The sequence below is a fragment of the Micromys minutus genome, assembly GCF_963924665.1.
Source record: "Micromys minutus genome assembly, chromosome: 4".
NCBI lineage: Eukaryota > Metazoa > Chordata > Mammalia > Rodentia > Muridae > Micromys > Micromys minutus.
In genome coordinates, this window is record NC_137973.1 from 2,725,013 (window position 1) to 2,752,352 (window position 27,340).

Consider the following 27,340-nt stretch of genomic DNA (forward strand, 5'->3'; position numbering starts at 1 on the left):
ATGGATAAGAAAGCAACCACAGGAGGAGAAGAAGGGTACTTGGAGGAAAAGGGAATGGGGAAGGGGAACATGATTTGGTATTGGGTGGGCGAAAAGGACTAAAGCCCTTAAAGCCAGCAGAAAGAATGGAAACAGGTGATCTTGGAAGATAGGATGTTGGGAAGACCCTCCAAAATGTTCCAGAGACGTGGAAGGTAACAGACCCTTGGGACCCAAAGGAGGGGACACTGAATGTAATTCCCTAATGTGGGGAGAGAGAACTTGTAGATCCCACCTTCAGCAGAAATACAGGGCATCAAATGAGGGATGGGGTTGCTATCCTACAGTCAAAACTCTGACCCACATTGTTTCCATTTAAAAAACTGCAGGGATGGAAGGGAGCAGAGCCTGAGGAAAAGGAAGTTCAAGGAAAGGCTTAAAAGGAGATCCAGTTGAAGGGGAGGCCTGAAGGCCTGACACCATTACTGAGGCTATGGAGCTCTCACAAAAAGGGGCATATCATAACATCCCCTGAAAGACTCAATGAGCAGCTTAAAGAGTCAGATGCAGATATTTGAACCCAACCAATGAACAGAAGCTGCTAACCTTGTGGTTGAGTTAGCGAAAAGCTGGAGGAAACTGAAGAGGAGGGTAACCCTGTAGGAGGACCAGCAGTCTCAATTAACCTGGACACCTGAGATTTCTCAGACACTGGATTGACACCAGGAAGCACACACCAGCTGATATGAGGCCCCCAACACAACGGCAGAGGACTTTCAGGTCAGAGAAGATGCACTTAACCTTCAAGAGACTGGAGGCCCCAGGAGTTTGGAGGTCTAGCAGGTTGTGTTGGGTGGTGGCATCCTCGTGAAGACAGTGGGTACAGAAGGAGCTATGGGATGTAAGTAAGAGAGTGGACAAGGAGGGGAATAAAATCTTGAGTGTAAAAATAAAATAAAATAAAAATGTACTTAAAACACTATAAAGTTACACAAGTAATAAGCCCATTGCATGAGAAGGTATAATTGACTTTTCTTTGTAGAGTGAATTGTTAACCAAAAACAGAAGTGTGAATAACCTGCTTCAGGCGAGACAGATTTACTACATTGTAGCATGAGGAAGTAATGGAGTCTTACTCAGTTTATAGACCGTAAGTACAATGGTCAATCTCTCAGAAAGGAAACAATTACTGAAACATTCTGATGAATCATCTTTATTTACACCCTCTACTTTAAAGTCCCAATGATATGGTTTCTAATTTAAATTATAAGTAAAATTCCAATTTATGCTGAATGGAATGTAACAGAACAATATATCATTCAGCAGGTTAACCTTATACCAACACATTCAAGACCAATATTACCCTACACCATCAGTAGCTGCTTCAGAGAATAAATCAAAGGCTGAGTCAGGATGTGATTCAAAGTGACATCTTTGAATGTCTCGTGGAGCTCACAGCTCTACTCATCCAGAACAGTGGACACCGTGGTGTTGTTAAGCTCACTGCCCACAGAAGCTGAGGTCAGCTGGATGCTCCTGTCAACAGTGGGGACTCTTCCACCAACAGTTTCATCAGTGTTCCTCTTTGGCCTCAGCAAGATAATGAAGCACTTGGGAAGAAATAAACAGCCTAACAAGCCATAACTGGATGCCAAAATGGCAAATATCTCCACAGCCACTTTGAATTTGCCTTTGGTGCTCAAGTAAGCAGGGACAAAAGAGATCCAGACAATGAAAAAGACCAGCATCCCAAAAGTGATGCATTTCCCTTCATAATAGTTATCTGGCAGCTGGCGAGCCACAAAGGTTGTAAGGAAACACAGCAGAGCCAGAAGAACATCAACCCCGAATATGGAGCACAGAAACTCTATAGAACCTTCATTGCATTCAAAGATGATCTTTACATTCTGAGGTTCAATGTTCTTGAACATCCTTGGAGGCTCCAACACCAAGTAAGCTGCGCATACACCAACCTCCCCTACAACACAGATCAGCACAATGAGTTTACGACAAATGGGGTGCATGGATGTAAGCCGGGTTTTGGATACGGAAATCCTGTAGGCAAAAAAGAGTGAGATAGTCTTTCCAAGAACGGAAGACAGACAAAGGCAAAAGCCCAGTGCCAGAGTGACCTGGCGGGCCATGCAGGACCAGTTGTGTGGTTTTCCTATGAACAGCATGGAGGACAGCACTGTGATAACCAGAGACATCTGAATGAGGAAGCTCAGCTCCCGGTCATTGGCTTTCACCAGTGGAGTGTGCCTGTGGATCACATACACAACAGTTACTGCCAGGACCACAAGAGCTCCAAATATGGAAAGGATGACAAGGGTGAACCCCAGAGCCTCCTCATAAGCTAGGAATTCCACAAGCTTTGGCACACACTTGTTCTTCTCTGCATTGGACCAGTCATCTTCACTGCATGGATCACATTCCCTTTGGCCTATTGAGAAAGAACAGGGAATTGAGTTCAGTGGGACCCAGTTGTCACTTTTAACTGTGAACAGTCTAGAGAAGTTAAAGACCTGAACAATGTTTACTGGAAATCTGTTATAAAATAGATATCTTATATTTAATAGTGGGGTGGAAATATTCTTGGTATCTATATATGCATTGACAGATTTCAGGTTGTTTTCAACTTCAGAACTTGAGAATTTCTTCTCAATTTCAGCCTTTCTTGAACCTTTTCTCCTTTAACTATCTACTGAAGAAAGAGGTAATGTTTCTTCATCAACTCCAGAACAGCCCAAGAATGAGAGTCACAGCTTCTGGGGTAAGTGACCAAAGTGACTGGGGCACAGCTGCTCAAACCCCTTATGCTTTTGTCTCTCATCCAATATCCTCTCATGGAAGAGGACCAATCGTGCACGTGTTCACTCAAATGCCCCCAACTCATGATGCTCATTCCAGTGAGTGATGAGGGAAAAAAGACAAAACCACCAATCCTGGCCCCGAGGCTAAGAAGGCTAAGTCTGGAGGGGGCTCTAAGAAGAACCATTGGTGAACAAGGCAAAGCTAGTTGAGGTGAGGGTTTGCTAGATGATGAAATGGGTCTATTCAATGTTAAGTTAGAAAGTCAGGTCAAGAGTGGTTTTTCTTTCAACCACTCTGACTCCTGGTGTGGACATCTCTGAGTGTGATTCTGTGTGTGGCCTGGGAGAACAGTTGCCAGGTAGTTGTGCAGGTTACCGGTGCTTGTTTTTCACCACAGGCCATTTTATCATTTTTTACACAATTACTTTGAGGACTATCTGACAAAAGACAAAAGCAGTTTTGGTTCTTCAAACAAAAACAAATGGAAATATAAGTAACCCTGGTCCAACTGTGCACACAACAGCAAGCCGGCCCAAGTCACCTTCAGAGAGCTGTGACCTGGCAGGCGGTTACAGCAGCTCATCCACAGCAGCCGTGCAAGGCATGTGCTCTCAGTGCCTTCAACCTTAAGGCCAATGGGTGACCTTTTCCCAACTACTGCTAATGCTGCATCTACTTAAAAGGAAGTAATGTAAAGATTTGATGAACTTGCTTATATTTCACATTTTATTCATTTTGTTTGGTGTCTCTTTATTAACTTGTTTTGTGGTAGATCTTGTCTTATATTAGAAGTGAAAACCAATGTTTCCTTTGGTCACAGTGCACAGTGATAAATTGTGTTTGTTTCTTGACTTTTGTTATAGGCTGCTTATATCTTTTCAAAAGACTTATAAGAAGTTCCCTTATAACATCCCTTGGATAATTTAATTGTATTACTACCAATGCAAAAATGGCCATGTCTACCTGGTGTCTCTGACACATATCCATCAGCACATGGGATGCAATCAAAGCAGCATATGGGCTGCCCCTGGCGAATCCCCTTCCGGGTCCCTGGAGCACACAGTTTTGTGCAGACTGAATCTGGAATCTAGCAAAGACAAAGACAGTGGATATTCTGAGCAAGGACAGCAGACAATGCTTGGCAATATGAGGAACTTATAATGAACTTTTGCTAAAGAATAATTTTGTGATTGACTCTGGAAATACTGAAGTAACTCTAAAGACAGTTTTTTGCCATCTTGGTGATCAAGACTAATTCACATTATGTGCTGAAGATAGATCAGGTTTTTTAGTCCCTTCCTAGTTGCATGAGACCTGTGATGCTGGGTATTGTCTTCATCTACTGTAAGATACCTTTTTTCATCAAAGGCATCCAAAATATTTTTATGATAGTAAGATTTTAGTAATAATTAGAGGAAGAATGGAAGAGAAATGAATTGTCTTTTTATGTAAACTCTTAAGATAAAAAATAAAGCAGTGAAGGTATAATTTATAACATGTTCTTGCTATTTACTTTTGCAAATTTTAGTAGTAACACAGAGCTTTCGTATTTTATACTCTGCATTGATGTGTATGTTGAAATACAGATTAAACCCAGATTTTAAATATTATCTTCATAGATAATTATTCACAGGACAGATAAACACATACTTTCCTAGCCAGGCATAGTGACAGCTTGAAGTACTTAGTAAGGCCTCAGCTCACAGATAAAAAAAAAAAAAACCAATGAACCAACAAGCAACCAAACCCAAATAAAAACTTAGAAAAGTTAAACCTATAAAATCATAAACATTTATGACATAAAACACATTTTTGGAAACCAAAAATCCAGATAAATACATATATTTAGATAATATTTATCTAAATCCAGATAAATAGAAGCCATCATAAGCAGACAATAAAAATCACCCAGGACAGTATAGTACCACTAGAGACCTCCTATTCTACTACAGCAAACTCTGAACAGTTGAAGTACAAGAAAAAGACCTTGAGTCTAATTTTATGGAGATGATACAGTCTCTTAAATATGAATTTAACAAATGCCTTAATGAAATATAGGAAAACACAATCAGGTGAAGGAAATGGATAAATCTTTTCAAGTCCTGAAAATGCAAATAGAAGTAATAAGAAAAACACAAATTGAGCGAATCATGGAGATGAAAAGTTTAGGTAAGCAAACAAAAATTGCAGACACAACCATCAGCAATAGAATACAGGAGATAAAAAGGCAGAACCTCTGACATAGAAGACACTATAGTCTCTATTGGTACCGTGGTAAAAAGAAATGTTAAATCTAAAACATTCTTGACAGAAAACACCAATAAAATCTGAGAAACTATGCGAAGACAAAAATCTAAGAATAGCAGGAATAGAAGAAGATCTCCAATTTAAAACCCAGAAAATATTTTTCACAAAATCAAGAAGAAAAAAATTTTAACCTAAAGAAAATATGTATAAATGTATAAAACACTTATAGAGCACTAACTAGGTTGGAACACAAAAAAGTCCCCTGTCACACAGCAATAATAATAAACAAACACTATATGTAAAGAATAAAGGAATAATATAAAAAGTTGCATGGGAAAAAGCCAAGTAACATATAAAGGCAGATCTATTGGAATTACACCCGGCTTTTCAATGAAGACTTTAAAAGGCAAAAGTGTCTGTATGTCTTGCAGGCACTAAGAGCCCACAAATGCCTAGACTACTATACTTAGCAAAACTGTCAGTCATGTAGATGTGGAAAACAAGATATTCCATGACAAATTAAAATTTAATCAGTATCTTTAAATGAGCTTTATGGAAGGTATTAGAAAGAAAACTCCAAACTAAGGAGGTTAAATATACCCATGAAAACACAGTAAATAAGTATTATCACATTAGCAAAATTAAAAGAAGGAACACACACACACACACACACACACACACACACACACACACACACACACCCCTCACATTCATATTTACACAACCACCACCACCACCAAAATAACAGGAATTCACAATCATTTGCCATTAATGTCACTCAATATCAATATCAATGAACTCAACTCCCCAGTAAAAAGATATAGGTTAAGAGAGTGGATGTGAAAACAAGATCCACCCTTCTGCTCTAAACAGGTAACACATCCTAACATCAACAATAGACATTACTTCATAGTAATGTGTTTGGAAAATATTTTCTAAGCAAATGGACCCAATAAGAAAGATGACATAATGATTCCAATATCTAACAAAATAAATTTACAACCAAAATTAATCAAGAGAGATGGTGAAGAATACTTTACACCCATCAATGGAAAAACCTACCAGGAAGACATCTCAGTTCTGAACATCTATGTTACAAATGCAAGGGTACCCATATTTGTAAAAGAAACATTACTAAAGCTAAAGCTTAAGTTACACATTGAACCCCACACATAAATATTGGGAGACTTCAACATCTTACTCACCAATGGACAGGTCTTAAAGACAAAAACTAAACAGAAAAATAATAAAGCTAACATAGTATTACTCAAATGGACTTGACAGATGCAGAGCACATTACCCAAACACAGAAAAACACATATCTGTCTCAGAACCCCATGGAGCTGTATCTGAAACTTAGTCACAAATTGAGGCTGAATAAGTAGAAAAAAAATAACCCCATGTATCTTATCAGACTCCCATAGGTTAACAGAACTAGAAACAACAGAAAACCTACAAACACATGGAAAATGAACAGCTTTCTACTAAATTATCACAGGGTGAAGGCAGAAATAAAGAAATTTAAGACTTCCTAGAATCCAATGAAAATGTATGTACAACATACATTATGGGACATAATGAAAACATTGGTAAGAGGAAAGTTCATAGCACTAAGTGCCTTTATAAAAAAATTAGAAAGATTTCATGTTAGTAACTTAATAGCATACTTGAAAACTGTAGAAAAAAAGGAAGCAAACACATCGAAGAGAATTAGCTGGCAGGAAATAATCAAACTGACGGCTATAATCAATAAAACACAACACAAAGAATCAAAGAAACAAAGAGTTAGTTCTTTGAGGAAATCAACACAAAAGACCAACTTATATCCAAACTAACTAAAAGGAAGAGAAAAATATCTACATTAATGAAATTAGAAATGAAAAAGGAAACATAATAACAGACACCAAGGAAATTAAAAGGATCATTAGGCAATACTTCAAAAACATTTACTCCACAAAAGTGTAAACTCTAAAATAAATGGATTAATTTATTGATAGATACCAATTACCAACGTTAAATCAAGCTAAGACAAGCAATTTAAATATACCAAATAACCACTATAGAAATAGTCACAATAATTTTGTCTTTAAAGAAAAGCACAGGACCAGAAGATTTTAGCACAGAATTGTACCAGACTTTCAAAGAAGAGCTAATCAATATTTCTCAAATTATTCTACAAAATAGAAAAATAAGAAACATTGTCAAATTCATTTTATGAGGCCATAGTAACCCTGATACTAAGGATTCAGAATGACTTTTCTAATTGTATGTAGGCATGTAGAAGAATACAAATATATCCATCAATCTCACATCTGACGAAGGACTAATTTTTAAATATATGAAGAGCTCAAGAAAGTAGACATAACAAATCAAATAATTTAATTTAAAAAAAGGTACAGATCTAAACAGAATTCTTAACAGAGGACTCTCAAATGGCAATAAACACTTAAATGTTCAATATCTTTAGCCATCAGTGAACTGAAAATCAAAATGACTTTGAGATTTCATCTTACACTTGTCAGAATGGATAAGATACAAAACACAAGTTACAGCTCAGGATGTGGAGCAAAAGAATGCTTCTCCATTGCTGGTAGGAGTGAAAATTTGTATAGCCACTTTGGAAATCAATATGGCAGCTTCTCAGAAAATTAGAAATCAATCTACCTGAAGATCCAGCTATACCACTCTTGGGCAAATTTTCAAAGAACACTCCACTATACCACAAGGAGAACACTTGCTCAATTATGTTCATAGCAGCATATTCATAATAGCATGAAACTAGAAACAACCTACATGCCCCTCAACCCAAGAATGGACAAAGAATATGAGGCATATTTACATAATGCATTACTCAGCTGTTAAAAACAATGGCATTATAAAAATTTCAGGCAAATAGATTGACCTAGGGGAAAAATCATCCTGAGTGTTGTAACCCAGACCAGAAGACAAACATGGTTTGTACTCACTTATAAGTGAATAATAACTGTAAAGTAAATGATAACTACCCTATTTTCCACAGACCCAGAGAGGCTAAGTAACAAGGAGAGCTCAAGGTGGGATGCATAGATCTCTCCGGGCAGTAGAAATAGCATAGATACTGTTGGTGGAATATGGTGGGGGGATGGAAATAGGAGGAATTAGATGAAGGTAGAATCGAGGGAGAGAATACTGAGATAGCCAACTGGAATTGAAGTCTATTTTATGGGCAAACTAACTAGTAACCCATTGTAATGGAAATTCCTCGGAATCTAAGAGAATGACTCTAGCTAAGGCTTCTAGCAATAGAGAATGTGGAGCCTTAGCTGGCTTGTAGGTTGATGTCACTATGCAGGTGAGGGCTGTCCCTAGTTAGGTCAAGGTGATACATGACTGGAGAGTAGAGAGTGGGGTGAGAACAAAGTTTTGATAAAGCAGGGGAGAAGAAGGAAAGAGAATCAATATAGAGCCAGAGGAGGAGGTCCTAGACACAGGTTATCTTCACTGGCGATAAGTAGATATGAATATTATTAAGGGTTTCTATAGGTCAATTTGTCTTATCTAGGTTGTGGTTTATATCTTTGTTAACTGGTTGCAAGTTTATTTTGTGGATGAATTGTGGATTGAGAATTTAACATATAAATTTATTTGATAAATTTTGATGGTTGAGTCATGATTTTACTGGGCTGTGGAGGACAGTGTGTGAAAGCAATGTCTCAGAATCAGCTGGAGTGTGGGGATTCAGCTCTGCTGCCCATGCGGAGTAAGAACTCAGGGAAATGAAATGTGTGTGTGTGTGTGTGTGTGTGCGCGCGCGCATGCGCGCGCCGGGTCTGCACATGCCATCTGGCCCTAATGGTGCTGGCACTAGTGAGGGATAAAAGGTTACCACTTCTTTATTTACCACAACAGTGGCTATTTCTTTTAACCATACAAGAGGAGGGATTAGGTATCAATCCAGCCACATTATATTTGACCTACAAAATTTGTCCTGCCTACAAGATGTGCTGGCTTAAAAGTTGCACAGAAATTATGGGAGTGGCCAACCAATGACTGGTACAACCTGAGACCCATGCCATGAGAGAAGCTCTTTCTTGATAATGACTGGCAAAAAACAGTCAATGAAACAAAGCCTAAGGATATTCTGCTACATTAAGACTGGTAAATAACCTAATTGTTATTAGAGAGGTTTCATCTAGCAAGTGATGGAAACAGATGCAGACAACCACAGCCAAATAGTAGGAGTTGATCAGAGAATCCTGACAAAGAAGGGGAAAGGAGGGATTGTAAGAGCCAGAAGGGGAAAGGTCAACACAAGAAAACCCACAGAATTTACTAACCTGTGCTCTTAGATTCTCAGAGAGTCTAAACTGACAGAGATGGACCTAGACCCACTGCATATTTGTTAAAGTTGTGTAGCTTTGATCTACTTGTGTGACTCTTAACAGTGCGTACAGGAACTATCCCTGACTCTTTTATTGGGTTTTGGAAACATTTTCCTCATACTGGGTTGCCTAGTTCTGCCTTAACACAAGAGTGATGTGCATAGTAATACTGTATCTTGATAAGCTATGTTTAGTTGATATCCATGGGAGGCCTCCTCCCATTTTTTGAATAGGAATAAAGAAAGAAGGTGGCGGCTGAGACAGTAAAAGGTGGGGTGTGTGGTAGGGGGAAGGTGGAGGGGAAACTGCAGTTGGGTTGTAAAATAATTCATAAAAAAGAAAACCAGTGGGTTAAGTAAATATATATTAAAATATTAAAAAATAAAAATCATGAAAGTATATGACCTCAATTTTAACACAGAAGATAAAAATAAAACGTCTAATTTCCATTAAAACATTCTCAAAAATATCAATACAGTAATAAAGTATACAAGAATTTTCATATATTTTAGTAAAACAGGGATTCTTTAGATTCTAATTATACACAGAACAACATGAAACACATGGTACACTAAGGGAATTAATTTGAAATATGGTAAAAATATTAGGTGTTTTGTTTTATTTAGAGCCTGAAAATATAGAGCTTTCTCTCTATATATAAACAAAATATGTCAGATCAACTAACCCTTGAAGATTCAGTGTTCCAAAACAACGATGAGTTCTTTGGAAGAACAAGTTCATATTTTGACACTGTGAATTTGTATTCTCCAACTTTCACAAAGGTGATTTCTCCAGTGTTATCCATGTGCCAGTTGAGAATATCATAATATCCATTGTCTATATCTCCATTGCTGTCAAGTTCTATTTCTGCTCCATCATGGGTAGTCATTTTCAGCTTCTTAAAGTAATTCATTAGCTAAGAAGGCAGAGGAAGAAAAAAAGTAAAAGAAACTATCTCATTAATAATCTCACATTATTATTTTAATACCATGACAAAACATTAAATTATGACAACACACTAAACAGTATTGTAGACATACTAGGTTAAATAATTTGTATGATCTAAATTTACCCATTTTCCTTAACTTTGGCCCATGGATAATTTTAATTTACCTTTCCCCCAATTTATTTATTTATTTATTTATTTATTTATTTATTTATTTATTTATTTATTTATTTATGTATTTATTTATTTACTTATACTTCAATATCAACCCATCTACCCAAAGTTTTCACTTAACACAGATCCTTCCCCACTCACCTCCCTCTTTTCTTCTGAGAAGGGGGAGTCTCCAACTCCCTTGGAAATCGCACCACCCCAGTACATCCAATTACTGTGTATCCTCTCTTACTGAGGCCTCACAAGGGAGCCCAGTTAAGGGAATGGGGTCCACAGACAGGCAACAGATTTAGGGACAGCTCTAACTCCAGTTTTTGGGGTGCCAGCATGATACATATGTGGGGGTGTTGGGAGGGACAAGATCCAGCTCATGCTTGACCTTTGGTTGATGGTTAAGTCGCTGGGAGCTCCCAAGGTTCTAGGTTAGATGACTTATTGTCTTCCTGTGGAGTATCTATCCCTTTTGGGTCCCTCAATTCATCTCCCAACCTTTTCACAAGACTCCTGAAACTCCATCTATTGTTTGGCTGTGGGTCTCTGTGTTCGTTTTTATAAGTTGCTGGGTACAGTCTATCAGAGGAAAGTTATGGTAGGATCCTGTGAAAAACAGTAACAGAGTATTAATAGTACCAGGTATTGGTTCTTTTCCATGGGATGAGTTTTTTGTGCCAGTCACTGGTTGGCTATTTCCTCAGTCTCTGCTCTATTTTTCCCCTGCACTTTCTGTAGGCAGGACACATTCTAGGAGAAAACTTTTGTGGGTATGTTGCTGTTCTTATCCTTGTACTGTAAGTCCTGTCTGGCTACAGGAGGTAGCCACATCAGGTTCCATATTCCCTACTGCTAGGCATCTAAAGTCAATGCCATAGACTTCTTAGAGCCTCCTTATTTAAATATAAAGAAATACAAAAATACAATCAAACAAAAGAAAGAAATGAACAACACTGTTTAAGACCTAAAATTGAAAATAGAAGCAATTAAGAAAATACAATCTGAGGCATTCCTGCAGATGGGAAACTTAGAAAAGACAACAGGAAGTAGACATGAGTATTGCCAGCAGAATACAAAAGATGGAAGGAAGAATCTCAGGTGTAGAAGATACCATAAAATAAATTGATACATTGGTCAAAGAAAATGCTAAAGCTAAAAAGTTTCTAACACAAAACATTCAGGAAATATGGAACATTAATTTACCTTTGATATATACTCAAACTGTATGTTTTTGTTAGGTTAGTGTAAGTTTATACTAAGGTTTATCAGTAGAATAGCTCCTTATAAAGAGGCAGAAAATGTTTAGAATATTTTCTTTGCCCTTACCCACTTTCCCTGTGTAAAGATACAAAGACCTCCAATGCTTTCCTTCTTTTGAAGACCTCAGTCTAGTAGAGACACGGTACAATCATATGCTAAAAGTTAAATTCAATAAGTTTATGTTGCTGTTGTGTCACGGTCTCCTCCCAAATTCAAACATTTCATCTTTTCAGGGAAGCTCTTTAACTAGTAATATAAATATCTCAAAAACACCTTTAGGAAGTCCATGTTACTCAGCACATTCACTAGGTAGCTCCCTGACAGAGAAAGCAAGGAAAGCTGAGAGCCCTTCCCAGACTGTGTTACAGTGCAAAGGAGACTCAGACAAGACAAAGTGCAAAGACTCTTTGAGACAGGTCCATCAGCTGGGAGAGACAGGAACCAGCTGAGCTACCTGGAAGTTATTTACATCAAGTCAGAGAGAGCTGCCTGAAGACTGTGCTCCAAGTTCCCAGTTTTTGTAACATATCACCCAGCTGAAGTGAGCCTGGGTGTTGTCTAGTGTCATTTCTGCTCCCGTAACTAACCCCTCACCCATATTTCTTTATGTAACTCCAACAGAATTATTGGTTCACTGAATTGGATTTTGGTGGTATTAGAACTTTGGTGTATTTAGGACTCCCTGTCTGGGGTGAAGTGTGTATGTTGCATCTCCTCAGGAAATGTTTGGTCACATAACAGTTACTATTGTAGAAAGAATGCTGAAAATGACATAGAGGAGGTATTGAATGACTGACTTAGGAAAATGGAAATTCTTTATTTCTCATTATCTTAGGATTTTAATTCTGTGAAGAGACATTATTTACCAAGCAACCTTATGAGGACAACATTTAGTTGCTGCTGGCTTACAGGTTCAGAGGTTCAAGGCAGGAAGCATGCAGTGTTTATTTAGGCATGGTGCTGGAGGAGCCGAGAGTTCTACATCTTCATCCAAAAGGGGCCAGAAACAGACTGGCTCCCACTTGGCTAGAAGAAGGATCTCAAAGTCCACCCCCACAGAAAGAAACTTTTTTCAACAATGCCACACCTACTAATCATGCCATCCGTGGACCAACCATATACAAACTACCAAACTCATAAAGAGTCTTTATCTTGAATTTATGCATCAGCAGGAAATCGGCTTGTTTGCCTCTGCATTCTAAGCTTCCATTTTTTTACAGAAATAACCATGAGCATTGGTACACGGGATTGCTGTTAAATCTATAGAATCAAAGAGACATTGAGAAGAATCCTTTCTTCTCAACGAGAAAACAACCTTTGTCTAACTCACATCTTACATAATTATCTTTAGGTAGGTAGGAACATGCTTTCTTTAGTATAACCATAATCCACCACAAAGGGCATATTGTTAATGTTCATCTGCCCTACACACTGCACTTGGATTTCTCGGCCAAAGAACCTATCATGGTCACAAGCTCTCCACAGACCAGCAAGGCTAAAAAGCTAGAAGAAAAAACATAAATGAATATGAAGATCTGAAGTCTTTTGGTTTTGTTAATTATTGTGATCACAAAAAGGCATACATTTATTATTTACCTAGTTTGTAAAGAGAAGATATTTATTCTTCCTAATATTTGTCATAAGGCAAATGAAGGCAAGGTACATGTACTAAGTAAATATGTTAAGAAAGTGTTTTAGTCACCATTTATCCCTGGGGCTACTTTGTGTCACTTGCCATCTTGTTTTTCTTCTGACTCTTTTACTGTCTATTATTCTTTATCATAATGAAATGTATGTCAGAAATCATCAAAATTTAACTTTTATTCTAAATCCATGAAATGTTCTCCCAACTCCTTATCAATAGTCAACCAAATAAATAGTCAAAGACTTTCATAGTCTAACCTTTCCCTAGATCAGCCTTCCTACAGTTTCACTTACTTGCTTGAAACTTTTGGATTTTAGGACACATTTCTCTAACATCATACATTTTTCAAGAATTTAGAAATTCCAGGTGGGTATTAATCATGGCCATAATCACAAGTCTGATGCAAGGTACACAATATAAACTTGTCTGAGGAGGAGAATGAGGAAGAGGAACAGGAGAAGTGATATTAAGAGAAGACAAAAACACAGTGTGATTCAGAAATATTCAAGTAAATAAAATTCCAAAGGTTTTCTAGTCTTGTCTTTTGTTAGGATAATATTTAAACATAAAGACATTATATTTATTTTAGTTTCTGTTAAACAAATGCTTTACATTGATACATTTACCAGGCTTTTCTGTTTATATGTTATTCTTCACCGTAAAGAGTTAATTTTTTAACTTGCTGACATAATGTGCAACATGAACAATCACCCTTGATGTGGACAATGGATGACTTTTATTTTTGTACTGTGTAGTCTCTACTCTATCTTTAAAGCCTTAACCTGCAATCATTGTTTCTTTGAGCAAATTTATGTTTAGCATTTCAGTGTTCAGATAAGGTATAGGATCACTGTGCAGTATGCAAGAGTATTCTTTATCATGACAGGAACATTTAAAGGAATTCTAATAAAATGATATCTTTGACATCTAAAAATATTTACTATATCATCGTGTATGTATTACAACTTTCTTAGTACCAGTGAATATATTTATCCTTGTTTTGTTTTGTTGCTCTGAAAAATACCATGACCAAAAGCAGTCTGGGAGAAGACAGAGTCATTTGGTTTGCATTTCTAGGTCACAGCTCATAGATAATGAAAATTTAAGAATCTACAGGCTTAACCACTGAGGAATCCTGCTTATTAGCTTAGTCTCTGGCATATACAACGTGCTATCTTTCTTATATAGCCACACCTGCCTAGAGAAGGTGCCACACAAAGTGAACTGGGCTCTCCAATGTCAGTCGTCAATGGAGACAAGCTCTTATAGACAAACATAAAGCAATCTGATCTAGGAAATGCTGCAATTGACATTTCCTCTTCCGAGGTGATTCTAGGGTGGATAAAGTTTCTAATAAAACTCTAATCAATGTCCTTCGCATTCAGATCCTGCATCATTTCTAAGTTACATGGTAGTTACAGGAAACAGCATATTCTACAGAAATAGCTGACTTTAAATCTGGGTCAGAGACAATTAAAAAAATGAAGCTGTAATGTTCAAAGGTTTCAAAAATAGGTAGTCCTAGGAAATCACGGAGAGAATGTCAGTCAGCAAAAGGAACTAGTGCCTACTCAAAGTGTCTTGCAACACTCGGGGAGTTCTTGGAAGCAAGAAGAAATAAATTATGGATTAACACCCATAGAAAAGAATTTCCTGGAGCCTATCTCGATATTCAGACTTGGGAGAGGAAAAATTCCTGATAACATGTGAATAGAATGAGAAAATGGCAAAAGAAGTTGTTTTCAAGAAGCGGACGTATCATAAGTATTTTGGAAAAAATTAATTTCCAATGGCCATTAAAATTGGAGGTGGAAAGTATAATGGAAGCAGGACAGTTTTATGCCCGGAAATATTGCCCACAAGGATAATTTCTATTCTCATTTTGTCTTGATTTTTTAAAGAAGGCTTTACCCTGTATCTCTAGTGGGCCTAAAAATCACAATGTAGTTAAAGTTAGCTTTTAACCCATGACAATAATGTCTCAGCTAGGAAGAAGTCATGAGTCACACGAGTGGTAGAAAAACAGTGGATAGAAAGCACAAGTGTCTGTTACAAAATGATTATTAGTTCCATAGGGAAACAGTACTTTAGGATGATAAAAATGGTGGCATCATTTAACAGTAATAATGAAACGTAATTATATTATTTGATCTCAGATATGCAATATTTAAAAGGGACACAATTAAGGCTAGAGAAATTGCTCAGATATTTATAGCTCTTGTTGATTTTGTAGATGATAAGACTTGATTTTCAGGACCAATGTAGAAGCTCATAATTGTCTATAACTATAGTTTCAGATGATTTAATGTCCTTTTCTGACCTCCATTGGCACCAAGCATGTATGTGGCTCAAATAAATACTTGTAGACAAAACATTTATATGCATAAAAGAAAATATGTAAAAACAGACAAAATATCATCACCAAATAATGTATATATATATATATGTAACTTAATCATAATAAAAATTAGACAAACCTAAATTAAAAACCAGTCTAAAAATACCTGACCAGTGCTGTTAAAAGTATTAAGGATAAGGGTCTGGAGGAATGGATCATAGATTAAGAACATTTTTGCTCTTGCAGAGGATTCAGGTTTGATTCCAAGTACCCAGGTGGTACTTTCCAACCATCTATAACTCTAGTTCCAGGGGATCTGAACTTCCTCTTCAGATCGCTGTGGGTGTAGTCATGCTTATGGTACACATAAACACACATAGGAAAGTACCCACACATATTAAATAAGATAAGATAAAAGAGAATAAAACTTTAAAAAATTATCAAGGATAAGAAGACACTATGAAAAAACACTATGAATTTTCAGAGAATGTGTGGTGAGGGTTGGGGTAAACAGAATGAAGAGTGTTACCGGGGCTACTAAGAACAGCCATTATTGAACGTTGTGTGGGTCAAACAAAAAGTGAAATCTAAGTGGAAATGCAAGGGTCCCAGCCATTGTGGAGTCTGGTAAATTGACAGGCTGTTATGGAAGAGTAAATGGATAATGATAGGCAAGGAAGAGGTAACACATTAGTGATGTTAAGTGGACCTCCTGTGGGGCTGACAGGACTAGAGCAGGGATGTTCAAGATCTCTACTTCATGTGAGAGGGAGGTATGAATAGAAACAAGCAGGAAATCATGAATGAGATCAGTCTTGGCAAGACCAATCAGGCTGTTGGGTACCAACATGAAGTGTTTGGCAGGAGACCAAAAACAGGTACAGTTGATTTGGATGTCCCAGATAACACCTATCATCTTCACCCCTGATATCCATCCTTTTGTGTGGTTCCTACTATATTGTACAAAGAAATCATCTTCTAGAGCAGAGATTAAAGAAAAGATCACCCAGAGATTGATTGCCTCACCTGGGGATCCACCCCACATGCAGACACCTAAGTCAAGTACTATTGCTGTTGCCAAGAAGTGCTTACTGGCAGGAGCCAGATAAGGATTGCCCTGTAGAGACTCTGCCTGACCCATACAGATATAGTTAAGGATGCTTGCAGCTAACCATCAGACTGAACATGGGGCACCAAATGAAGTAGGTATAGAAAGGTCTGAAGGAGCTGAAAGGGCTTGTAACCTCATGGGAAGAACAATATTATCAACAAACTACCCCCTCCCCGCCCCAGAGCTCCCAGAGACTAAAACACCAACCAATGAGCACACATGGAGAGATCCATGGCTCCAGTTGCATATGTAACAGAGGATAACATTGTCTGCCATAAATGAAAGAAGAGGCCTTTGATTCAGTGAAGACACATTTTCCCAGAATAGGGAAATGCCAAGGTGCTGAGGTGGAGAGTGTGGTTGGGAGAAGAAACACCTTCACTGAAGCAAAGTGAGCGGGAGGGGGATGGTGGTGAAGGGAACGGTGATAATATTTGAAATGTAAATACAGTGAATATCCAATAAAAAAAAAAGGAAATCATCCTCCAGTCTTTCCTTCAAGATAGATAAGACCAATTATTAAGATAAAAGTACTGGTACAAAGCTCAAGTGTAAGTGGATCAAAGATCTCCACATTAAACCAGATACACTGAAACTATTAGATGAGAAAGTAGGGAAAACCTTAGAACACATAGGCACAGGAGAAAATTTTCTGAACAAAACACCAATGACGCAAACTCTAAGGTCAAAGATTAACAAATGGGACTTAATAAGATTGCAAAGTTTCTGTAAGGCTAAGGACATTGTCAAGAAAACAAAACAGCAGCCAACAGAATGGGAAAAGATCTTTACCAACTCCACATCAGATAGAGGCCTAATATCCAAGATATACAAAGAACTCAAAAAGCTAGAAGCCAGAGAATCAAACAACCCTATTAAAAAATGGGGTACAGAGCTAAACAAAACGTTCTCAATTGAGGAAGTTCGAATGGCTGAGAAGCATCTAAGGAAGTGCTCAACATCCTTAGCCATCAGGGAAATGCAAATCAAAACAACCTTGAGATTCCACCTCACACCAGTCAGATTGGCCAAGATCCAAAACTCAGATGACAGCAGATGCTGGCGAGGCTGTGGAGAAAGTGGAACACTTCTCCACTGTTGGTGGGGTTGTAAACTGATACAACCACTCTGGAAATCAGTCTGGCGATTCCTCAGAAAATTGGACATAGTACTACCTGAAGACCCAGCTATTCCACTTCTGGGCATATACCCCAGAGACACTTTAATATACAACAAAGATACATGCACCACAATGTTCATAGCAGCTCTATTTATAATAGCCAGAAGCTGAAAAGAACACAGATGTCCTTCAGAAGATGAATGGATACAAAAATTGTGGTACATTTACACAATGGAGTACTACTCAGCCATCAGAAACAATGATTTAACCAAATTCTTAAGAAAATGGTTGCATCTAGAGAATATCATCCTGAGTGAGATAACCCAGTCACAAAAGAACAGACATAATATGCAGTCACTGATAGTGGGATGCTAACCCCAGAGGCTTGGACTGCCCCAGAAACAACTCACAGACTGTGTGAAGTTCAAGAAAAAAACAAAACAAAACAAAACAAAAAAAGTCATGCTCAATCCTTATACACCAAGAAAACTTTGACTAATTTCGGGTTACATCCTGTTTTACATGTACTTTTTGCTCATTGTAACTAGTAAGACCTTAATTCAGAGTATCAAACCTTAAAAAAAAAAAAGAAAAAAAAAAAAGCCAAGCACTGACACAATTATATTTGTATACATTTATGCAAAAATGTTTAAAATTTTTTTTCTTTTATCTTTGTTTTTTCAAACAAAGTTTAAAAAAAGATAAAAGTACTGGAGTGTAAGAAAAATTGTATAAAATATTCAGGACTCATGCTAACATGGAGGGACATACATGTCTTTTCCTAAGATGAACATGATGTACTTGAAACTCAAAGAGTTACCTTAAGTAACAAGTTGCATATTATATACTGGGAACTGACCAAAGAAAGTAACCAGATTCACTACCTCATGCCTTACTCCCAGGTAGTTTACATTTCATTCCAGTGAAGAAAAACAGCATATTTTGTAAAAGGCATTATTTTTTTCTTTCTGAGACTGGTCTGTTATTATTGACAACAGACCTAATAATTTGGTAACATAAAATGAACACTCAAGTCACCTAGAGAAGTTTCGTTGGTATAAAATCATATGGAGGCAAGTCACCAGTTTCAATGCTATGAATATGGCAGAAAAAACTTGATTTTACCTCATGGTATATTTTACAGCCAGATAACATACCTCCCTGGGCTCAAAGTCAGGTATATGTGAACATATGGTAGTGTTCCTCTTTTCTTCCAACAAGTCACAATTGCTTAAACGATCCAGGGCATGAGCCATGAGATACACAGCTTGCTTGACATTGTTTGATATTCTTAGCTGAGAAGTATCCAGATAGGTATTTTTCAGATCTTCCAGCTTCTCCTCTCCAGTGCAGAGCTGATCAGACATGGCATACAATCTGTCTTCTTTCCCAGTCATATTCACTCTGTGGTCCACATTGTAAGGCACACTGCTGTTGGGCCAGGTACAGTTAAAAGCAGTTTGCCAGAATTCCATGGTCAAGACATCATTTGGATCCTTGCTAGGGTGTACATCATAAAGAAATTCTTTTAATCCTGGTATGACACTTCTGGGTATTGCAAATCCAATGGTTCCACCAAAATAGGGAAAATACTCAGGCTTTGCAATGAGAGCTGAGGTAATCCAGGCTTCGCTGGCTATCCATGTCCTGTCCGTTATGTTATGATGAATCACTTCCAGCACAAAGGGGCTCAGGTCAATGTCAGTTGTAAAAAGCACAATGACTTTGGCAGTGGAGCTCTTTACTGCCTTAAGAGCTTTTTGCATTTTCTCATTGGAGTAGACTTTTGGGATGGTTTCAGAGAAAGCAACACAGAGGTTGGCACTCTCCATTTTTTCCCTAAATGATTTTATTCCATATTTTCCATAATCATCATCAGCTCCAATAGCACCTACCCAGACCCAACCGAAGTGTATGATAAGATTAACCATGGCCTCAGTCTGAATCTTATCACTGGGTATTGAGCGATAAAATGATGGAAACTGGAATTTGTCACTAAGAATTGAGCAGGAAGAAGTATAGCCCACCTAAAATTGAAAATAATTATAGTTACTACAATGGGGGGGCCAAACCTCAAATGAGATAGATCTTCAGAACATTGAGAGGGAACTGACTAAGCCTTTTTTTGCCCTCTCTGTAGACAATTGCTTTCTACTGGTGTTTCTACTTATTCGATCAGGGCTGCCAATTGTTAAGATGAAGACACTGAATATCACTACTTTCCATGGGTGAGATCACAGCAGGGTCAGGGAGGTGACTCCTATAAATCAGGATATCCAGTCACTTCATCTGCTTTAGCATCTCATGTGCAGAGATGATGGATTGAGTCCAAGTCTTAATCTGCTCAGAGTCATGAGTTTGTCTCCTGTGTGCTCACCTGGTCTCTCCTCTGCTTCCTTACTTCCTTTCTGTGCTTTCTTTTTGCTGTGCTTTCTCTCTCTCTCTCTCTCTCTCTCTCTCTCTCTCTCTCTCTCTCTCTCTCTCTCTCTTTCTCTCTCTCTCTCTCTCTCTCTCTCTCTCTCTCTCTCTCTCTCTCTCTTTCTTTTTAGCTTCCTGCTGTCAGGAAACTTCTAATGTTATGGTTATAACTCTTTAGCTCCAATTGATTCTTTCATGAATACTGCATTATTCTGATTTTTACCTCTGTCCCTTTTTCTGTTCTTATTCCAATGGCTAATGTTTGTGTTCTCCCTTCTAATCACACAAACAGCAGATTCATGGAAGGCATTGTGTAAGAAGGAATTCTTTGAGGAAGGAATGATATAATGTTTCTGAGTCTTGGCATAATATTATCATATAAGATATTGTTATTTGTACCTTCTGAGTTTTTGTTTAACACCCCCCCAAACCTGTAAATTAAGGATAAGCTTCATGTGTTGGTTTTTCAATATAAAGGCATTAAACAGAACATTTAAAACTTTCTCCAGATTTACTAAAATCTATGAAAACATGTATCTAGAGGTTCTAGGCTATGTGTCAGTTCATTAGAGTTTACTGGAAGATAGAGCTCATAACAGGTGCAATTTGGATGAGGTTTATGAAGCCCATCCCTAAGATATAGGCCACCTTTAAATTAAATACTATGTTGGGCTGGGGTTGTAGGTTATTAATGCAGCATTTGTGTGCAAAGAACAAGTTTCCTGATTTTATCTTGAGTATCACAAGAGAAATGGAAAGATGCAAAGTCAGAGAAAGAAAGAAAGTTGGAAAGAAAGAAAGAGAGAAGGAAAGAAAGAGGACAGAAGAAGAAAAGACAAGAAAGAGGAGAGAGAGAGAGAAAGAGAGAGAGAGAGAAAGAGAGAGAGAGAGAGAGAGAGAGAGAGAGAGAGAGAGAGAGAAGGACGGAGGAAGGAGAGGTGAGTGCAGTGCTGGTAAGTCAGTATCATCAATAATCTTTTCATCATTCATATCAATACTTCCTGACACTTTAATGACACAGCCTATGAAGTAATTCTAGATCCCTTTACTTTCCTAATAATTCTTGCTTTGCAATTACCTATTCTTGTATGGACATATGCTACTCTCTCTAGGTTTAAAATAACCTATTAATTTAGCTAATGTGAAATTCCCAATCTCATTTCAGCATGTCAGTGTGATGATTTTGCTCCTGACTCTCAAGCATCAACAGAGACCCAGAAAAAAAACCTGTGTTTTATTCCAGCCACCAGTCAACCACCAAGTACAGATGACTTCTGTATCGTGCTCCACACACTGCATGGAACATGATGACTAGTGAGATGTTAATACCCTCATCACTAGACCACAGGTTATTCAATGCAAGCATAATGTGCCAGGAATCACATAATGTGCCAGGAATCAATCTAAATAGGCTGTAGTGTGCACTGCTTGATGTTGGAGGAACAGAGTAACTGGAAGAACCTTGGCTCATTTCATGTTGTCTCTGTAGGTTACTTCATCTTCTCTGGACCACACCGTTATCTGCAATAATTTCTACATGCTGTTTGTATTTTTCTCTCTCATTTTTTTGTTCTTTCTTTCTTTCCATTTTTTAAAAACTTTTTTTGAGACAGAGTTTCTGTGTGTAACAGCCCCGATTGTCTTGGAACTCATTTTGTGCCAAGGTGACCTTGAAGTCACAAAGATTCACTAGCTGCCACCTCTAAAGTTCTGTAACTAAAGGCCTGTGCTGCCCCTCCTGGCCACTGCTGGTATTTTTTCTAAGTACATAGTTACCTGAGGTATGTAATACAACCCCAGAATTCTTGAGGCAGCAACTGACAAGGATGATCCTCCTGCTCCAATAATTCCAACCAAATATTTTCCAGTGCTGTTTCTAAAATTGGGCCTGTTTTCTTCCTGTCCTGTAAGAAATGCCAAAGCAGTCTCCATTGCTTTGGAGACAGAGAAGCAGGTGTCGAAGATCTGGTAGCCCAGAGTGTGGTTGGGCAGAATGTCCTTCCTCTCATTAATCTCCTTGATGGTGTGGATCATGGTCTTCATCCAGCGGAAACCCCGGAAGTTAAACCTGGAAAGGAAGAGCTTTTGTGAGGCACTGGTAGTTGAGGTGGGGGTGGGGCCTTTCAGGGAAGGAGCTTCAGTTAAGTGAAGGATCACAGCATTTGTCGAAGCAGCCGCACATACTTCAGTTTTCTGTGCATGTGAAATTTTCACATATGACAATATTAAATAATTCACATACTAGTATAATATTAAAATATTCAAATATTAGTCATATTCAGTCTTTATAAGTGACTGGTTTACATGTTCTTACCATAGATATCTCCTGAATGCTACAGTATTTTGGAATTTCTGGTTAGTTCTAGTTACAATTCTCTTCCCCAAATATACCTAAGTATCCCTTAGAACAGGCTTTTTTACTTCATCGGAGATCCCCAGGAACGTGATTCTTCCCCCAAATAACTTAAATACATTGAATACTATGGAGGACTTGATTAAAGTCAGCATGTAAATTTCTGTATACCGTGCTTTAATTACGGCATGCATCTTACGGTTGAGAGATCTGTAACTGACATTTTCTTCCTGCTGGTCTCATGTAAAAATGTAAATGTGAACTTATTTTTTTTTTTTTTTGCATCCATGGAAAAGGGACTATTTCCTCTGTAGTCCATAACCATATTGTTGTCAAGCCCTTATACATAAAACAACATCAAAGCCACCTTGTCTAGTCCTCTTCTCCTCCTGAATTCTAACCATACTTTTACAAACATTGAACAAAGCAATTATTTAAGTATCTGTTCTCTTGCTCTCTCCTCTGTATTTTGTTGCACTCCTTAATTTTTATATCTTTAATTTAATAAGTATTTAAATTCAAGATCTAGCTTCAATTATCTTTATCCACAATTTGGAATTTTCCTTCCTGTCTGTGTGACAAGTCTGAGACAGGGTTCATCATTGATCCTGGATCTTCACGTGGCTAGCCCAGTCTTCCTGTTTCTGCTTACTGAGTACTTGGATTGCAGAATGCCAACATGCTACACTTTTTTGCGTGGGTCTAGGACTCAGGTCCTCTCTTTTTGCATGGCAAGATCTTTACCAAATGAGTCATCTCCTTAGATCAATCTATGTAACTTTTGCTTTGATTTAGTTTTGTTTTTAATTTATACACAGCTGCTTAGTTCCTCTGGTGTTACAGAGTATACAGTAATAAAAACCCCATTTTCAATTTCCTTACCCAGAAAATGTTGGTCTATGTAAGGAAAAAGAAAAGAAATTAGGCAACGTGATTAAAACAGTGATGGGAATAGATATATGAGCAACGAAATTCAAAGGACATGCAGCTTAGACTATAACAGCCACAGCAAGGCTTGCAGGGTGACAGAGACTGGGGACAAGGAGCAGACACACTCTGCTGAGAAGCTACTACAAGTACAGAAAGTAACTAAAACTAAAAAAAAAAAAAAAAATGAGGAAGGTGTGGATGGTAACACAATTAAAGTAAAACAGAAAACAGAAGAGAGAAAAACACAATAGGCTTTACCGTTACTTAGTTTCCAGGTTCACACGGATGACATAATACACTTAAGTACAGCAGTATCCTTTAAAGTGAGATAGAATTTCATTTCAGGAGCTAGAAAAATATTTACCTGCTTTTTAGCCTGTAACTTTACATTTAAATTAGTCAAAGAATGAATACGTTCTTCCCAAAGGAAAAAGTTGTCTACCCAAACTGAGTTATTTACAATATTAGAGAAACTGGAACAATCTTTGATATACAGCAGTGGCTTTTAAGATGTGTGGTAATATAATGTACTATTAAAAAACCTTGGCCAGGCAGACAAGCCCTGCAGCCCGGGAGCCATGGCGTCTTATTTTGATGACCACGACTGCGAGCCATTGAACCCTGAGCGTGAGGCCCCCAAGAATATGTTGCTTGAACTCGCGAGGAGAGTGCACGGGGCTTGGAGCTGGGCCCCGGGCAGCAGATCACGCTTTAATAGGTTGGACTTTGAGGACCTGAGATTGGTAGATTGGGAACATCACATTCCCACACCAGCTGCCAAGGCTGTGGTGGACAGCCTCCCCAGAACAGTCATCAGTAGCTCCAAGGCTGAGCTCAAGTGCCCCGTGTGTCTCTTGGAATTTGAGGAGGAGGAGACTGTCATTGAGATGCCCTGCCTTCATCTCTTCCATTCCAACTGCATCCTGCCCTGGTTAAGTAAGACAAATTCCTGCCCTCCGTGCTGTCATGAGCTGCCTACCGATGACGACAGTTATGAAGAGCACAAGAAAGACAAGGCTCGGAGGCAGCAACAGCAGCACCGCCTGGAAAATCTCCATGGAGCCTTGTACACGTGAGGCAGCAGCTAGGGCTGAGAGCTCAGACTCGTGGGATCTTTCCTTTGCACTTTGAATCTTCATTAAAGGTTTTTTTACCTGCAGCTGCGCTGCTCACCAGCTGAAGGGGCCTCTGTCTGAATCCTCCATTCTGCTGCTAGCCAGAAAGATGTCCAAGGTGTCAGATAGCAGAGGGTGCCAGGCTGCATCCCCCTCTCTGCCAGCCTCAGCTTTTGGTGGTGGGGCCCTGGCAGCAAACGGGGCTTGGGTCTGAGTGAATGTTCTTTTAGAAGTCAAACTGTGTCAGAGCCTGGCACTTTGTAGCTATTTAAAAACTGATAAATTAACTTGTACCACCCCGTTCTGGAAATCTCTAGTTAACCTTGGAACCTTTAGTTAACACTGGAATCCTGGGGGGGGGGGGTGGTGTGGTGTGTGTGTGTGTGTGTATTATTTTCACAGAGAAAACTTTTTAACTTTGTAAAAGTTGTTCTCTGTATCCGCCCCTGTAGCCCCCTTATTAAGGAATCAAAGTTCAAGCCAGACTGAGTAGGGGAAAGAAGTTCTTTAGCTGTTTAGAGACTCTTAAGGTGGGGGGGGGGGGGGGAGAAGCCCTTGTGGAGGTTTTGAAAGTAGGTCTCACTGCGCCACCTTTCCTGGCTTGGAACCCACTTTATAGATCAGACTGGCCTCGAATTTAGGAGATTCTTCTGCCCCTACGTTCCCAGTCCTGGGATTGCTGGTACGTACCACTGTGTTCAGACCCTTATGATGTATTTGAATGGCATCTGTCACTTTGTTCCTGGCAGCCCTTAAGAATCTTTCCTGGAGGAAAGGACTTCTTTCTATCCTTACTTACTGGATCGGTTCCTCCCTGATTCCCCAGAACAGACTGCAAACATGCAAATTAGAATTCTTTTAATAGATATAAAAAAGTACTAAAACAAAAACAAAAACAAAACAAAACAGAAAAAGAAACCCTTGGCCAGATAAATGATACAATAGTGTAGATAGAACAGGCAGTGTAGGCCGTAGGCATTGTTCTATATTAAAACAGCCTAGAAGTGATGTGGTCCCCTTGAAGATTAACAAGGAAAACATCTCAAGGTAAATACATATTGAGGGGAATTTTCTTCATTCATTGTTTTATATTAAGTTTCCACAGTACTATTATATACCATGCACACAGTCACAAATTTATTTTCAAAAAGACCCAAAAATTATATAAAAATTAAAAGAAAACACTTTGTGATGACAATGGAATTGTAGGTGATTGTTTTGTTTTCTTTTAATTTTTGCTGTTTTTTTTATATCTAACCTCCCCACACATCTGTTTATGTGTGTATGTAAGATACATTTATTAACAGACATCTGTTGTATCCCAATTTTTATTTTCTCACAATAGATTGCTATATTTGAGTATTAGGAATTTCATTTCTTGAACAGCAGTATGGACAGAGTTTTCCTGTAGTTCACAATCCCATCGAGAACCCTTCCTCAGACACCAAGCAGAGTTCCCCGACTGCACACTTGGACCTGAGTGTGAACCATTAACAGTGAAGCTGTAGCTCACTGTGCAGCACCTGTGCTCCTCACACGTCAGTGCTCACTCACACGGCACAGAGGTCTTCTGAGCGTGTACATTCTCTTCTGCAGATGTGGCATGCATCCTTCCTCTACATGGCTAAGGAGCTTTTACAGACTTTTTTACTGCTTTGGTCAACAGAGAACCCTCTAAGGAGTGACTTTCTGTGAACCAACCACAGAAAACCTCTCTATCTATAAACTTCGTCAAAGTCAGCAAGGCTAGTTTGAAGACCTTGAACTGTAATCCAGACTCCATGCTAACCAGTCTTTTCTGGTCTCCCAGATTAATATGAAAAAAAAATTTCTCAATTGCTTACCCTTCACACATGGCTGATACGGGTTCCCCGTCAGAGTCATTTGTTGGGATGGTTCTAGAATGAATAGGAAATAGTCCTCCAAGAACCATGGAGTGGTTCTCAGCTTCTACATATCCAGTCAAATTAAACCTGCGCAGCAACTTGCAAGTCACATTCTGGTCTTCATATTGAGCATATAATTCAACCCATAAAAATGTAGTTAATCCCAAAAGCAAGCACTTCTTTCTGCTCGCCATTTAGTCTGGTGAGCTTGAGGATAATGAAAGTGTCCAAGTGACACAGGTCTTCAGGAAGCATCTGCATGGAGTGTGGGACTGTGTATGTGCCTAACCCAGTGACCCGCTTGCTGCTCCTGACTAATTTCATGCTGCAGACACAGATGTCACAATCACTTGCAATTCATGGATCTGGAATAGGAGCTGAGCAATCAGAAGAAACAGCTGGTCATCCTGTCTGCTCTGCAGTAGTAAATAATGACAGAACCATGGGATTCAGTTTGAAGGTTATTTTCAGTTGTAGAAAGGTCCCTCTTGTTTGACACTGTCATGTTCATCAAGTGTCCTTGGTCTTCTCTATTTATAGAAGACTTACTATAGACATCTATGCTCTGCCACTTTTATGAGTACAATGGCCAGGTATTTACACAGTTTCTGTGCCCCATTGAATTTACAATGGCTAAAGTACCTTAGGAAAA

At 38.5% G+C, this 27,340-nt stretch overlaps 2 protein-coding genes across 3 annotated transcripts; one reads left to right on the top strand and one right to left on the bottom strand.

Moving 5' to 3' along the window:
* Positions 1 to 1,439: 1,439 nt before the first annotated feature.
* On the bottom strand, positions 1,440 to 26,882 carry LOC308419480 (vomeronasal type-2 receptor 1-like; the record flags this gene model as incomplete). Its single annotated transcript, XM_080915216.1, has 6 exons — positions 1,440 to 2,422; positions 3,757 to 3,880; positions 10,087 to 10,317; positions 19,144 to 20,013; positions 22,181 to 22,472; positions 26,647 to 26,882. 6 exons carry the CDS (start codon positions 26,880 to 26,882, stop codon positions 1,440 to 1,442), a joined length of 2,736 nt encoding a protein of 911 aa, XP_080771342.1.
* Positions 24,266 to 24,763, top strand: LOC308419754 (E3 ubiquitin-protein ligase RNF181-like; the record flags this gene model as incomplete). Of its 2 annotated transcripts, XM_080915542.1 has the most annotated exons (2): positions 24,266 to 24,314; positions 24,498 to 24,763. In XM_080915542.1, the coding sequence occupies 2 exons, from the start codon at positions 24,266 to 24,268 to the stop codon at positions 24,761 to 24,763; spliced, it is 315 nt and encodes a 104-aa protein (XP_080771668.1). The 2 variants fall into 2 exon arrangements, with proteins under 2 accessions (XP_080771668.1, XP_080771667.1); XM_080915541.1 differs by having other exon boundaries at positions 24,266 to 24,763.
* Positions 26,883 to 27,340: the final 458 nt, after the last annotated feature.